At 43.7% G+C, this 13,636-nt stretch overlaps 5 protein-coding genes across 5 annotated transcripts; 4 read left to right on the plus strand and 1 right to left on the minus strand.

Moving 5' to 3' along the window:
• Window positions 1-673: 673 nt before the first annotated feature.
• On the plus strand, window positions 674-1,849 carry GL218_02862 (Ankyrin-3; the record flags this gene model as incomplete). The annotated part of the gene is made up of 1 exon (XM_033579402.1): window positions 674-1,849. The coding sequence occupies one exon, from the start codon at window positions 674-676 to the stop codon at window positions 1,847-1,849; it is 1,176 nt and encodes a 391-aa protein (XP_033437022.1).
• Window positions 1,850-4,398: 2,549 nt separating this feature from the next.
• Window positions 4,399-4,875, minus strand: GL218_02863 (uncharacterized protein; the record flags this gene model as incomplete). Its single annotated transcript, XM_033579403.1, has 2 exons — window positions 4,399-4,737; window positions 4,792-4,875. 2 exons carry the CDS (start codon window positions 4,873-4,875, stop codon window positions 4,399-4,401), a joined length of 423 nt encoding a protein of 140 aa, XP_033437023.1.
• Window positions 4,876-7,687: 2,812 nt separating this feature from the next.
• On the plus strand, window positions 7,688-8,254 carry GL218_02864 (uncharacterized protein; the record flags this gene model as incomplete). The annotated part of the gene is made up of 1 exon (XM_033579404.1): window positions 7,688-8,254. The coding sequence occupies one exon, from the start codon at window positions 7,688-7,690 to the stop codon at window positions 8,252-8,254; it is 567 nt and encodes a 188-aa protein (XP_033437024.1).
• Window positions 8,255-10,370: 2,116 nt separating this feature from the next.
• On the plus strand, window positions 10,371-11,365 carry GL218_02865 (uncharacterized protein; the record flags this gene model as incomplete). Its single annotated transcript, XM_033579405.1, has 2 exons — window positions 10,371-10,782; window positions 10,860-11,365. The coding sequence occupies 2 exons, from the start codon at window positions 10,371-10,373 to the stop codon at window positions 11,363-11,365; spliced, it is 918 nt and encodes a 305-aa protein (XP_033437025.1).
• A 467-nt stretch (window positions 11,366-11,832) lies between these two features.
• GL218_02866 (uncharacterized protein) lies at window positions 11,833-12,714 on the plus strand (the record flags this gene model as incomplete). The annotated part of the gene is made up of 1 exon (XM_033579406.1): window positions 11,833-12,714. One exon carries the CDS (start codon window positions 11,833-11,835, stop codon window positions 12,712-12,714), a length of 882 nt encoding a protein of 293 aa, XP_033437026.1.
• Window positions 12,715-13,636: the final 922 nt, after the last annotated feature.

The following is a 13,636-nucleotide window of genomic DNA, read 5'->3' on the forward strand; positions in this document are numbered from 1 at the left end:
AGTATCTTATAAAATATTCATAATTTATAATCGCCTCATAATGCCTGATAAAGTGTATTAACCTGGCGTGTTTACTATAGCCGGATAAAGCTCCTCTATTAAATTATATACAGCGTACTGTTATAAACATAAGTTGGGATTGCTGTAAAATTGTAGGACTAAATAGAATCGAATAATATTATAAGGTCATCCTAATATTCCTCATTAGATGACGAGGCTCGGTATGCCCACTATAATCGGGCGAAGCACCCTAGCTGTATCCTATGAGAAAATACCACACAGCATTCCCGTGACGCGTAGCGCTGCACCGCCGCATTAGATATAGCATAATATTTTAGAAATAAAATAGGATTGGAGAATCGTATGCCAGGGAGGCAGGCTTGTATTGAGTCGGGCATGAATACCGAAAATACAACCATACCCAACTCCCTAGCTTTACAATGAAAGCTGCTGTCTGTTTCTTTAAAAACTTTTATGCTATTAACAAGGCCGCGGTTATCAAGCAGAACCTAGAATTAGACTGTGCAACAGGTCTTCGCACATCGATCCTCGAGACTTAAAAGTTCTTTGATCAATACATATGCCGATTCTCATATCGAACACATACCTAAAAAAAACAAGGATAACACGTATAAGGTTAACAGTACCGAAAGAAGTCACATAAGGCGGAGACATGACAGAACTACATTTAGCTGTATCGCATGGAAGCTATGAGGTTACCACCCATCTCCTCGACGAGGGCGCTGAAATCGATATCTTTGAATCGGAATACGGGACACCGCTCTACGTGGCAAGCATAAGAGGCTATGTCGAGATTATAAAGCTATTAATAGCGAGGGGTGCTAACGTCAATGGCTATGTTCCAGCGAAGGGAGTGGCCCTATTCGGCGCCGTCTTTGAAGGGCAGCTCGAAGCAGTAGAGGCTCTTTTAGGGAACGGAGCCGACATCGAGTATGAGGACGATTCCGGAACCACTGCTCTATCCCTAGCCATACAAAAAAGGAATCTGGCAGCAATACAGTATCTAGTTCAGATGGGTGCGAATCCCAATCATACTTCGAAAGAAGGGAGACCTCTTTTACACGTCGCTATTCAAGGAAAAGACCCAGCGATAGTCCGGGCTCTCCTCGACTGTGGCGTTGAAGTTAATGTCAAAGACTCAAATGGGTTCACTGCGCTTACGCTGGGTATTATAAAAGGTAGTTTGGAAATCATAGATTTACTCCACCAAAGAGGCGCGAGCTTAGACGAGCGTGGCGAAAGGCCATTCCCTCCGCTTCTAGCCGCCATTATGATGAAACAACAACACATCATAGATTGGCTTTTGCAGAAAGGTGTAGACGCGCACTGTACCGGGAAGGACGGGACAACAGCGCTACACATCGCAGCGAAAGTTGGATCATCTTCGGTTGTACGCAATCTACTTGCGCACTTCGAGCTCGACCTCGACACTAATGCGAAGTGTCCTGAAGTAAACGTGACGTGTAATGAAGGAAAGACACCACTTCATACTGCTGTAGAACATGGCCATCTTGATATCGTGAAGATGTTAGCTGAAGCAGGTGCGGATCTCAACGCCGAAGATCAGCTATCCAAAACGCCTTTGTATCTCGCCGGAAAGCAGGAAATTAAGAGCATCCAAGAGTTCTTAATAAAACATGGAGCACGGCAATCACCTCCGCAATCTCAACTCTGTGATGTAATCGTTGTGCTTGAGAACGGGATGGCTTATCGGGGGACTTTGGAATTTCAGGGAGACAGAGGGAATTTAACGGATGAGGATATCACTAATCTTGCACGAGGTCTTGAATTTCCATATAAAGTTAAAGAGGTTAGACTCAGTGAGTAAAGTATCCAAATCGACACTGGAGGCAAAATTCGATACGTACTATTGGGACATTAAGATGAAGCAATATTGATGAAATCCCTAATGATCTGATTGATTGATTGATTGTGTTAACATCGCGAGAATGCGCTATGCACGTGTAATTACAAGAAAATAGGGGGTTCAGGTCACCTGATGGTGCTGACTAATCTGACAGGATCCTGTAAAAGTGCCATCCCCCCCTCCCCCCGTTGTACCTCTCAAGTCCATCATTTGTTATTTTTCTTCGAAACCGTATCCCGAGATAATTTCTAAGTATTACGTAGGCCTACGAAATTACACGCATGGTGCTCTTGCTGCTGAACAACCCTTTTGAACAGGTCTCGCCGACCGAGCATGTCGCTACGTTTGGTAATCTGGTAGCTCAATTTGACGTGTTTATCCACAACGACGTTGTTATTGCCATATTGCTGGTATGAGAAATGTCAGCTTACCGGCTCCTTGCTAGGAAGCGTCATCTAAAGGGACAGCCCTCGAGACATAGCGCAGGACCCTGGCCATAGCTTAGAAAACAACTGTTTCGAACTCTAACGCGTCTATGGGGTTCCCATTTTCGATAACCGTACTGACATCTTACGGCGCGCATTCGTGACAACAGGCATATACGAAACGGTATTATATTCTCCAACCCTGTAATCTCGAACATAAACAAACCTAACTTTCCTTGCTAACCTACCGGTTTCCGTGTCTGTGGGTGTCACTATTCCTAAGTGGTTTTTATCGCAACTTGGCGGATGACTCCATTTGCCATTGGCACAGATGTGCGTCCCATCAGAAGGATACCGATTGGGCCCTCCCTGGCGCATTCAGCTCGACAACCCATATTGCTGCTAATAAGGCATCACTCCGCTATCAGAGGGCAAATATTGCGAGTTTGAGCCACGACATGCTACCCAGAGTTTCTGTGAAGCCAGGCACGGTCAGTGAAGTGTAGCAATCCACGAGGAAGCCAGGCAACGGCAAGGCATAATGAGTCAACAAGAACTCGCCAAATGAAGGAGCATGGGTTCATACAGTACGCTGTGGCCCAATTCCGTTCCCCCGAGCATATTAGAGACCAACAGCAGGCTTATTTCGTGATACGAGGTCTCATTCCAAGTCAGAATGCTTCATATTCGAAATAGACCGAGACCAAGCATGTTTTCTAGAAGCTATAGCTCCACAGCACCAAACCTGTTTAGAGGGGAGCTGGATGGCGATAATTTGGCTGGCTGAAAATATAGGCCAATTTAGGTAGTTTCTACTGGCCTGGCCTCGAAACTCGCCTGAAGGAGTATGGAGAGACGCTGCCCGGAAATGAAGCTTTCCCAGAGTTGATCTGCTCCGCTGCAGACTTTTGAGGAATCGAATATTGATATTCCTCAAAGAGGGAGAAGGGAAATGGCCGGTGACGCCGATCGAACCTAATCTCGTAGTTGATCTTAACGTGATGTGATGTAGTAATGGGAAGTTAGGTATTCCGTGGTCAATTTCGCTAGTTATCAATTTTTTATATACTCCAAAACCAAGTATGAGTGAGTTCTGTTGATCTTGACGATAAAGTCTCGTGGCAATAAATACAGTTTGTATTCATATTATTGGCCTAGAACTATTCCTCAACACAAGATAACTCAGACAGACACTTCGGTCAAAGGCTCCAGCATTCATATTAATCCTAAGTACACGGGAACTTCCGACCCTGAAGAAGCCCCCCTCTCCTTACGACTTTGCGGTGGTCGAATTAGAGTCAACAATGGATACCAGTCCCTAGAAAGTCTCACTGACGAGGGGCAATTACCAAGATGTCACCATGTATGACTGGGGCAGAATTTCTAGTTCAACATCGCCAGCTACGTATCCGGCTGAACTTCGATCCGCAGTCAACAAGAACAGGGCCATCGATTATTGGGATCAGTGTAAAAGTTGGAGAAGCTTTGTCGGCGCGATCTGCATAATGAATCAATCAAGCTCGGCAGAAGGTCTCAGCTACGATGGTGATTCGGGAGGGCCAGCCGTGACAAAGGAATATGCTGTAGGTATAATCTCGGGGAAGAACGGGCTTTGTGGCTTACAGACTGCGGGCTTGCTGGCGGGTTTGTCTGGTTCGAGCCAGACAGAATTCATGCGGGAATACGAGACTAAATGTGGCTTCAAATTCGGAAGCCCTTAGGTACCTATTTATACCGGGGTAATAGGTTTGGGATCTGTAAGTGGTGGTTGAGTTGTTTAACTACTATTTGAATAGTTTAAATGGTTTGAGTGGTTTGAATTAAGAGAAGAAGTTATATGTCAAATTAATCATTACTGTCAGATGACCTAAAACCCTTATTTTCCATTTTCCTATACGGAATAACTACTCGTGCATAGCGCGTTCTCACGATCTCAACACAATTAATATCAATATTGCTTCATCTCAACACTCTAATAGTACGTATCAGATTCGTGACAGTTCTTATCGCTCGCCGTCTGAGCAACCCTTCGTATCCCCTATACCCGAATCATACCGCTCACCTCCACGAGCAGTTTATCACACATCATTTCTCCCCGTACCCCGAAATACAATACTGCTGTCGGATGCACCTACTGCACCGTAGGAAGGAATCATCGGTCCATTGATAGCAGTCGGCATTATCAGAACATTCATTAAGGGAGCATGCCTCACGCTTTAATGAAGCGATGGCAGGAGACATCCCCAGCTCACGTTTTACTTTCTTTGCTTCTGCGGTTTTGACCAAGTCTTCCGCGTCTCTAACGTCGATCTCTCTCTCGGCAAGAACCTGGCCGTTACCACCAATACTCTGAAGAACATTGCCGCGAACATCAAAATAGCCATCAGGTGCAGTCGGCATGTCGCGTACCATCTGCGTCCCTCGCTATCGAAATATTAGTCCATCGTTATAAGACAAGAGAATACTTTTATAACTTACTTCGGCGTTATGAGGGACGCTGGGTATCGCGTTAGTAGCAGCTACGAAGACTGCGAGAAGGGTAGTAAGCGAACCGAACTGCATGGTGTACAACGTGATGTTTTTGATAGTGGGCTTGTCAAATATGTAATAAATTAGAAAACACTTTATTTCTGGAGTTATTCAAGGCGGTAATGTATGATGACTTCAAGTAATATGCTATGAGAATGGGTTCCAGAGGGCTTGGTTAAATATATAAATTCGGAGCTTGAAATTAGCCAAACCCTTGCGTACGTCACTGTTGGTTATGAGGAGTAAGCCTTAAAATAGGATCTATCAGATGTTTACTATAAGCACGCAGTTTACCTCATATCTCGGGTATGTCAATGAAAGGGCTTCCCACCTCGAATCAGTAATACACGCGACGTTGCAGTGTTGGTTTCGACCATGTTGCTTGTTAGAAGATATTCCCAAATCCAACTATTCAGCTTTGCCATGTTGTCCTATTAAGTTTCAATGATCGCCATCTATCTAGTCACTATGGTAATAGCGGGATCAGCATACTATCCTCAAGGAAGTAGATAGGCACGTATGATAGTTAACCCACATGCTTGGCCACTGATCGATATATATCGATATTTATAGACAGGTCGATAATTTACCGTATTAGAGATTGTAAATAGTCTTGCCCCTTTGCATAAGTCACTGTTAGTTAAATTACTTAGATTGTGTAGGAAGTAACCTAGATATGTCTTAACAACAAGCGCAAATAAATATCTTATAATAACTTATGATAAGCGTGTTTATACCGCACGAATGACTTCATGTTTCTTCAGCATGCTCACCAACAGCCTGGGCCTACATGGATTCTAATCGAGAACAGGGGGTTATATCCATGTATATATATACATATGTAGGTAGATACCTAGGTATCCACGTGGCTGACTTGTTACAAGATCTCTCAAGATGATCAGCAGCGAAAATGGGACGTGTGGGGACCGGTAGTGCTTTTACCATTTTTCAGATCGGCGGGTCAGTCCGTGACTTCGAAATACACTCCTACGAGGCTACAAAAGTTCTCTTGAACCTCACTGGTTGAAATGTTTTGTTGGTTCCTCCCTTGTAATTCTTCAAGCTGCTTTTATGCAGCCTTGAGGCACTTGAGGGATTCCGAAATCCCCCACCAACAGACACTTTCGCTAACCCATAACAGGTAGATATAAAATAAACATAAATACACTAATACATGTGACGTCATAGTAAGCTAGCTTCCCTCAATATCAAAGAGTTAGTTAGACTCTAATAATGGAATTCATTTTTAGATATTTGTAGGAGTATTTTCTTGGTCCTAACTATTTTTGAGCGCATTTAGGTTATAACACCAAATCTAACCTTTAAAGAAATAAAGACTGGTAGTTTCACAGATACCTCTGAAATCAACATAGGTAGAACTTTTAGCTCTTACTGGAATACTAATAAAGACATGGTTATATCGAAATTAATGCAAGACAGTGTATAAACTATAGTAGTACTTATACATGACAGCACCAATAACCTTCCTGTCCCACCCCCAATTACTTCTCTATTTTCCCATCACTCACTAGACTTCCCTGGGGTGTTTAAGTACAAATAACTTGATGATTTTTCGGGGCGTTTTTGTCCCAGTAGCAAGGGTCCCCACTCATTGTACACTATTAATTCTGTAAGCTTTGTGGTAAATATAAATTTGCGAATATTGCCTTACTATGTAGTCTATATCGCATTGCTGTGGTGGATAATCGATGTCAAACCCATTGCCTCGTGGTTGGCACTGTCCAGGGCTCCCGTCGATTCTTGAGCAAGTCTATGTGGAAGAGATGAGTCAGTTGCATGCATTATGTAGTCTTTAGCCATAGAGGCTATTATGATACTCACTCCTTCAACCACATCTCTTGGATAAATTCCTATGGTAGATGCCATAGTGCCTTGAAAGCAACTTAGGAGACCTAATAATATAATAGAATGAGTTTTCATGGCGGGCAAAGGTGATGGTAGTAGTCTTTGATAAAGCGTAACGGTAGTTTATTTTAGAATCAAGAAGTCCGCTTAAAAACAGCTCCTTAAAAATGAATTCTCTGTATTTGAAAGTGTATTTACACGATATCCTAAGAGTCGTCCCAAGCCAGGTGAGGACTCTAAGTATTTAAACTAACATCATCTCATGACCATACCTACGCTAAGAATAGGATATGACGAGAAGTCGTAGGACATAGGTACCCTAGGTACCTACCTATCCATCTAAACACCTTTTCTTTTTAAGGATTCTCATGTATGGCGATTAAAGAATTTTTTTATGTTATTAGAGACTCAGAATAGCCCATGATAAACATGGTGTTGGGAGTAGTAAGTATAGATACTAAATTAGGAGATCTACGATTATAGGAGCCGTCGCCCCTAGTTCCACTAAGCTGCGCCGCGAGTATTTGCATACATGATACTAAATCACAGGGATATTTCTGTTAGTCGCTAGTAAGCGGATTCAAATTGTTATGTCAATCTTTATTATTCTCACAGCCTGAAGGAATTATAATGACAGCGTCTATGCACACGGGACTCGATTACACTCCTTGACGCATACTAATCGATGATAACAACCGAAGCTGAGCCTTGGCTGATGACGTATCATGATTCGAAATATCTTCACGAGGACAAGATTACCAACTACCTATCTAATTTGTCAAAAATTAGAAGTCATATCTCTGGATTTGGACGGCGAGAAGGGTATAAAGGGGTCCTAGTCTCGCCGGTAATGATCCAATCTCATTCTAATATCATAAAACACATAAACGACTCTTACAAGTCTCAAGACTCATTTAATTTATACCCAACTCACATACCTATCTAAAGACTTCTGCTCAACAACAAAACAAGTTACAAAATGCGTTTCACCATCGTCGCCGCTCTCCTCGCCGCTACTGCCAACGCAGTACGTATCCCCGAAAACGAGCCCGATGGAATCTACATGCTCGACCTAGGCGAAGGCCCCGTCGCACGCCGCGGCGGCAGCTACACCTTGATTGAAGAGTTCAACAAAACGGCAACCGAGCACAAGCGGAGCGGATACACCCTTCTCGAAGAATTCGAGAAGCCGTCGGAAGAGAAGCGCTCCCTAGACTCGCCTCAGACCTCGTGCCTAGCCAACACGAAGCTAGACGGCGTCAACTACCAGCAAGCCACATCTCTATTCAAGACGCGAGCCGGCGCGGGCGACAAGATCCCCGGCGGGAAGGGTATCGCGTCCAAGTACGGCAGCGTCATCGTTTATGCTTGCAGCTGGAGAGGCGACAACCCGATTGCCTCGGGTGAGATCGACGAGGCGATGGGCAAGATTGATACTGACTGCCATACCCTTCAAGCTGGCGCTTGTGGCATGGAGCCTTGGGGGAAGAACTACGGACGGGACAACATTGCCAACCAGGTCTGCTGGGGTCATGGCCTCTCATGAAGGGTGATTGGGTGGGTGAATATTTTGAGTTTTCAGTTTTTCTAGGAGCTAGTCTTGTATAAAGGATTCTATATAACTAGAGTCATAGCGGTAGGGTGGTTGGTTGGATATCTGGCGAATAGGGGCTATCACTCTTTAAATTGTAATTTCCTACAACAACAAATATCTTTACCTTTGGAACATACCTGCCTCTTATGCTTTACTTTTACGTACCTGCTATTCGCTTAGGTTCTCTGCTGTTTTGAATATATCTAAAATACGTGAGGAGGTAGGTATCACATAAATAGTAACCATCCTTGAAAACTCAATTTCGAAGTTCTAGTTTTTATGCAAAAGACACATTAAAAAGTCGAAAACTAATTTGTAGATAAAACTAGATAGAGGAATGGATTATTAAATCGAAATACGAGATAGTAGTGTCTGTTAAAAACTAGAATACGGTGAGTGTTTTTGAGACTTGAACTGGTAGAGAGAGCTGTGAAAAAAAAAAAAAATCCATCAATCTTGACACAAATGAAGTCAACTAGCTATCGGTTTCTTATCAGATTATATCCTCTTACAAATACCTACTGTGGTTGAATCACTATTATATATTTCTCACGTCTACTAAGAGAGTTTACATGTTTTCCAAGATATCTTAGAGAAGAGAGTATTTTATTGATCATCTAACAGGCAAGGCCATAGAAACCATTGTCTGCTCAGAGAACTTCTTCTAGCATTACTTCAAGTCGGCCGAGGAGTATCCCCCATTCTTCATACCTAAATATAAGTCCATACAGGACGCAGGTACCGCAGAACAGACTAAATGCCGCGCGACCGAGGTTAGACCAATCATAAGGTATCCGGTTCATAAAGCGAACCAATATAAGGTATGCCATGAAGGTCGTTAGGAGTAAGGATGCAGACACGCCCGCTACGACTGATTCGAATAGGAGGTCTTTCCCGGTTACCGACATTATGTAGTTTGATGGGGGAGTGTAAGTTGAGCCGTGCCGAAACGTAGTCAAAATGGGGTGGTGATTGTATTCGTGGAATTATGAGAGACCAAAATTTAGGAATAGAGCGATACGCAGCTTAGTGTAGTATAGTATAGTTGTAGTGTAGTGTAGTTGAGAACGATAGATTTTTAAAGTCATAGGAAGTAACCTAGTTGATTTTGGTATACTTTCGCTTTCGCTTCCGCATGGTTTATTCTTTAGGGGTTATTGAGTCACATGGCTACAACTATGCGACTAAGTACCTGATGTATAGGTAAGTTGATAATACATATGTAAAAATAGGAGTATGTGGTGGTATGGCTGACCGACTGGCGTGCTGCTTATGTTGGTTAACGGCACAGAGTCTGCAGGCAACTCCTACCAAATATCTGACCAGGGTTATTCAGATTCAGCCGCAAAAAGCCAGGGGTTTCTACTGACTACGTCATCATAAACCCGCAGGCCTGGTTAGACGGAGATATTACAAGGAGCTTGCGTTCTCTACCTGATATAGGATGTTCCTGAATTATGCATGCCCACCCAACAGCGTTACATGAATATTTTATGCCACGAACTAGAAGATCGCTGTTCTAGTCCGTTTGACTCTTTGTTAGATTAATATATACTAACGACGATATTAGAAGATAACTAAGAATAGTGGATAGTGTACGTGTTTGGAGAGGTGTTGGTGTTGGTTATAAAAATATTAGTCTTAACGATATAATAGGATTTAATGCATCCTATACCGGCAAATTCTTTGTAAATCGCTTATATATCTGGAGTCCTGATCTTCAAAGTCTTGGCACACGGAAAACTTTAGTTTAAGAGATCTGCGATAATCTAATTACTATGGTTAACGCAGTTTAAGAATAGAAAATTTAATTGATTACCTAGGCTATTTACATAGCGTAGCTGACTATAACACTTCCAACAGCCTTATGTTTTTACTGAACTGGTAAAGATGAGCTGTTGGTTACTAATAGTGATTCCGAAGATCTCTTCGGTGTTGCGATTATATAGCTGATGCCTCTGCGTGTTTCTGGGTGACAATATCAAATATCAAGACTATCGTTTCACTCAAGATCCATCTCATACCAGTTCTCAGATCGCCCCTTTTCTTCTAATTCAAAATCACCACCATGAAGTCATCAAGCCTGTTGCCTGTCCTTGCTCTCATAGGAGGGAAAGCAGTGGCGCGACCACATCAAACGACAGAACTGTCACGGCGTGCTACCGGAGATGTGAAGTTTTACCTTCCGCTAGACAAGCGGTTGGACACCCCGAGATGGTGCATCATGTTGAGCACCGGGCTAACCGTGATGCAAGCTGCTCCAGAGTACAAGGCCGAGATCTTGTTCGCCGGCGCAGCGTATGGTCTCAGCGGCCTCACGGCGTACGACGTCTGCACGCATCTTCCCGGTAACAACGACTGCTCGCGTTTCGCCTACCTTGTTGCCGACGTCGTTACTGTAATTGCAGAAGGGGTTGCACATCGCAAGGACTTACCCCTTTATGGAAACGAAAAAGCTAAGGATGAGCTTAAAAGCCGTCGTCTATTCCAACGAAACTGTATAGAGTTTGAGTACCCCGAAGTCTTTCCCGAACGGTCGTTGCTAACGTTGTTGTAGTTGAAGATAGACTCCTCTTACATAGACGGGACTTCGAAACCGTGAAAGTTATGCCCATAGCTTCCCGAGACGAAACCAGCAAGCCGTCGGCGACTAAGCTCCAAGTCCTCGGTTTACGCCATGAAAACGGGGACGTAGCCGATCACGAATTGCATATGCGCTCTGACATGACAGGTGTAGCTCGGCTTTCAGTCCCTTCCCGGTCGGCGGATGGCACACTGGAGCGACGAGGGTCTGGTTACGATTTCTTGGTCTCGTACAAGGTGTACAAGTATGACATGAGTACCCAGCCAGACGAGAATGGCATCAAGGCAATTGCAGACGCCATCGGCAAGGACTGGGCCAGTAGGATGACCGACCATAAAGATTGGGCTAACTACATTGCCGCGGCGCAATTCGGATCGCAATGGAGAATCAACTTTGACATTATTCCCGAGTCGGGTGACAACTGGAGCGAGAACGCCCAAAGCCAAAATGTCTGCGGAAATGCCGAGTACAACTTTTAAGTGAGAAGATACCCTGTATAATAATACTCTGTTACTTCATTAGGCTAGATGTTGAGGAGAATGTATGATTTGTATAACTGGCAGTTGTCTTAAGAACTTAGCTTTTACGCGACGGTTTGGGTCTTGAGCATATGCCACGAACGAAATGTATTATATAATAAAGGTTAGGTACTTGACCGGAGTAAATAAAATGATAAGATCAACCAAGAATAGAATGGCTGTGTAACACTTAGTTTTACGCAGCCACTCATTGCGCCATGCTTTTATAGTTTCAGCTGAATTCAGCTTCATTAAAGTTATTATTCCGCGTCTAAGTTGATTATCTTGTATGCAGTTAAGCAGATAGACGATCAGCTTATAATCCTTCCTCTGAAACCCTTTTTGTTAGGTATGTTCTTGCGAACTTTACAATTTTTTGTCATTATAAACACTCTATTACACATAGAAAAAATAAGATCACCGCCAATATGGGTAACCCAAAAGAAGCTAGGGAAGAAGATGTGGCGCCACCGCCTTACACTGCAGTCGACACTGTCGCGCACCCCCCGTCGCATGATGGTCAAGCGCCGTCCTACGTAGCCGTACCTGGGGGTAGCAACTCAGGTGCGAGCGCCATCGCAGGCGTAAGCAATAGATTCCCGCAGTGTATTAATGCGTACTTCGAGAAGAAGTTCACATCAAGTGCGTTTCACCTAGGGGAGCATGCCGACACCCCGCTCTACGCGGTAACCATGCACAGCGGTTGGACATCGAAGCCGCTATTAGAAATGCACTCGGGGCCGAATGAATCGGACCCAATCATCGCAACAGCGGGCCATGAGAGCCGCTGGAGTAGCGGGAAGCGTACTATAATTCAGATATTCCCCGACCCCGCTACCGACTCCGCCGGCCCCTCAACATCGGCGGGCGAATCGAGCTCCGGGCCCGGCTCCGCGGTGACGGCGAAAACCATCAACATGGTACAAAAGCACTCCTGGACTCGCTTATGGCAGGAACTATCTATCGAAGTGGGTATAGGAAAAGACCTGCGACTAGAAAACTTCGAGTGGCGGCGCACGCGCGGAGAAGAGGTCAAGGAGCTGGATAGGTGGGGGAACGGATGGAAACTAGTGCGGCTAAGCGGGACGGCGCCTGGGCGGGCTTTAACAAGCGATGGCAAGGAGATCGTCGCGGTGTGGACGCTCAACGGCAAAATGAGCATGAATAAGTTCTGCAAATTCCAGTTCCTAGAGAGCGGGGCCACGGGGGTGCTAGGCGACACGTTCGCGCTCACCGCGCTCATTAGCGGCTTGAAGATCTGGTACCTCGAATTCTTGCAGACTACTGCTACTAATGCCGCCGCGGCTTGACCGAATTCTGTGTACGACTAATTATTTGGGGCCTTATGCGTTAATTTTAGGAAAAGTTAGACAGGGAAAGGGTGATAGCTTTTTGATATTAATCAATTGATATTTTTATTGTACGATCAAGTATGTTAGCTTTAAAGATAAATGATTATTATATGTTTTAACTACCTACCTCTTGAGTTTCTATCAAGCTGCCTTTAAGACTAGGGCCGGTATGTATAAAACAACGTGCCTAATACTTGCTAAAAAAAAAAAAACACAAAGTCGAACCTCTTGAGAGAGAACCCCCGTTATGAACAACTACTTTTCATTTTTAATATTCACATTCAATGGTTTCATATCTCTGATATGCATAATCAATTAGTGGGGTACTATAATTAAACGGACGCAAATACGGCGTATTAGGTAGTCGAACAGCTGAACTACCTAGGTACCTACCTGTGGCACAGCCATCTCGATCGTGTAACCTCTTTGGTAAAATGATTTCGATTATCTATTCGGGAGACGTTGATTATTCCTAGAAACTCAAGATTACTCGTTTGACAATGGTTCGCTATGATCTCACCTTTTATAAGCATACACATCTCAAATAGCAATAGTCATATTTAGATTAACTACCTATTGTAAGTGAAAGAGCTTCAAATATTCAGTCAACTTGCTAATACTGTGTCTTTTGAGTAGATGAGATACATGTACTTATACCTTCGACTTATATCTCAATACAAGGTACCTGATGCACCTCTCTTGTGTTCCATTAGTACCTGTGTATGTATAAAATAATACCTGCATACCTTAGGTAGGTACATTTAATAAAAATAGATACCTAAAAGACTACCAGGTACCACCACTAACATTCTCACCAAGAATTCTCAATTAATTACCTCCAATGCCTACCTAAAACATTCGCATCTTCACCTACAAACAG

This window comes from Daldinia childiae, assembly GCF_008694065.1.
Source record: "Daldinia childiae strain JS-1345 chromosome Unknown Scaffold3, whole genome shotgun sequence".
NCBI lineage: Eukaryota > Fungi > Ascomycota > Sordariomycetes > Xylariales > Hypoxylaceae > Daldinia > Daldinia childiae.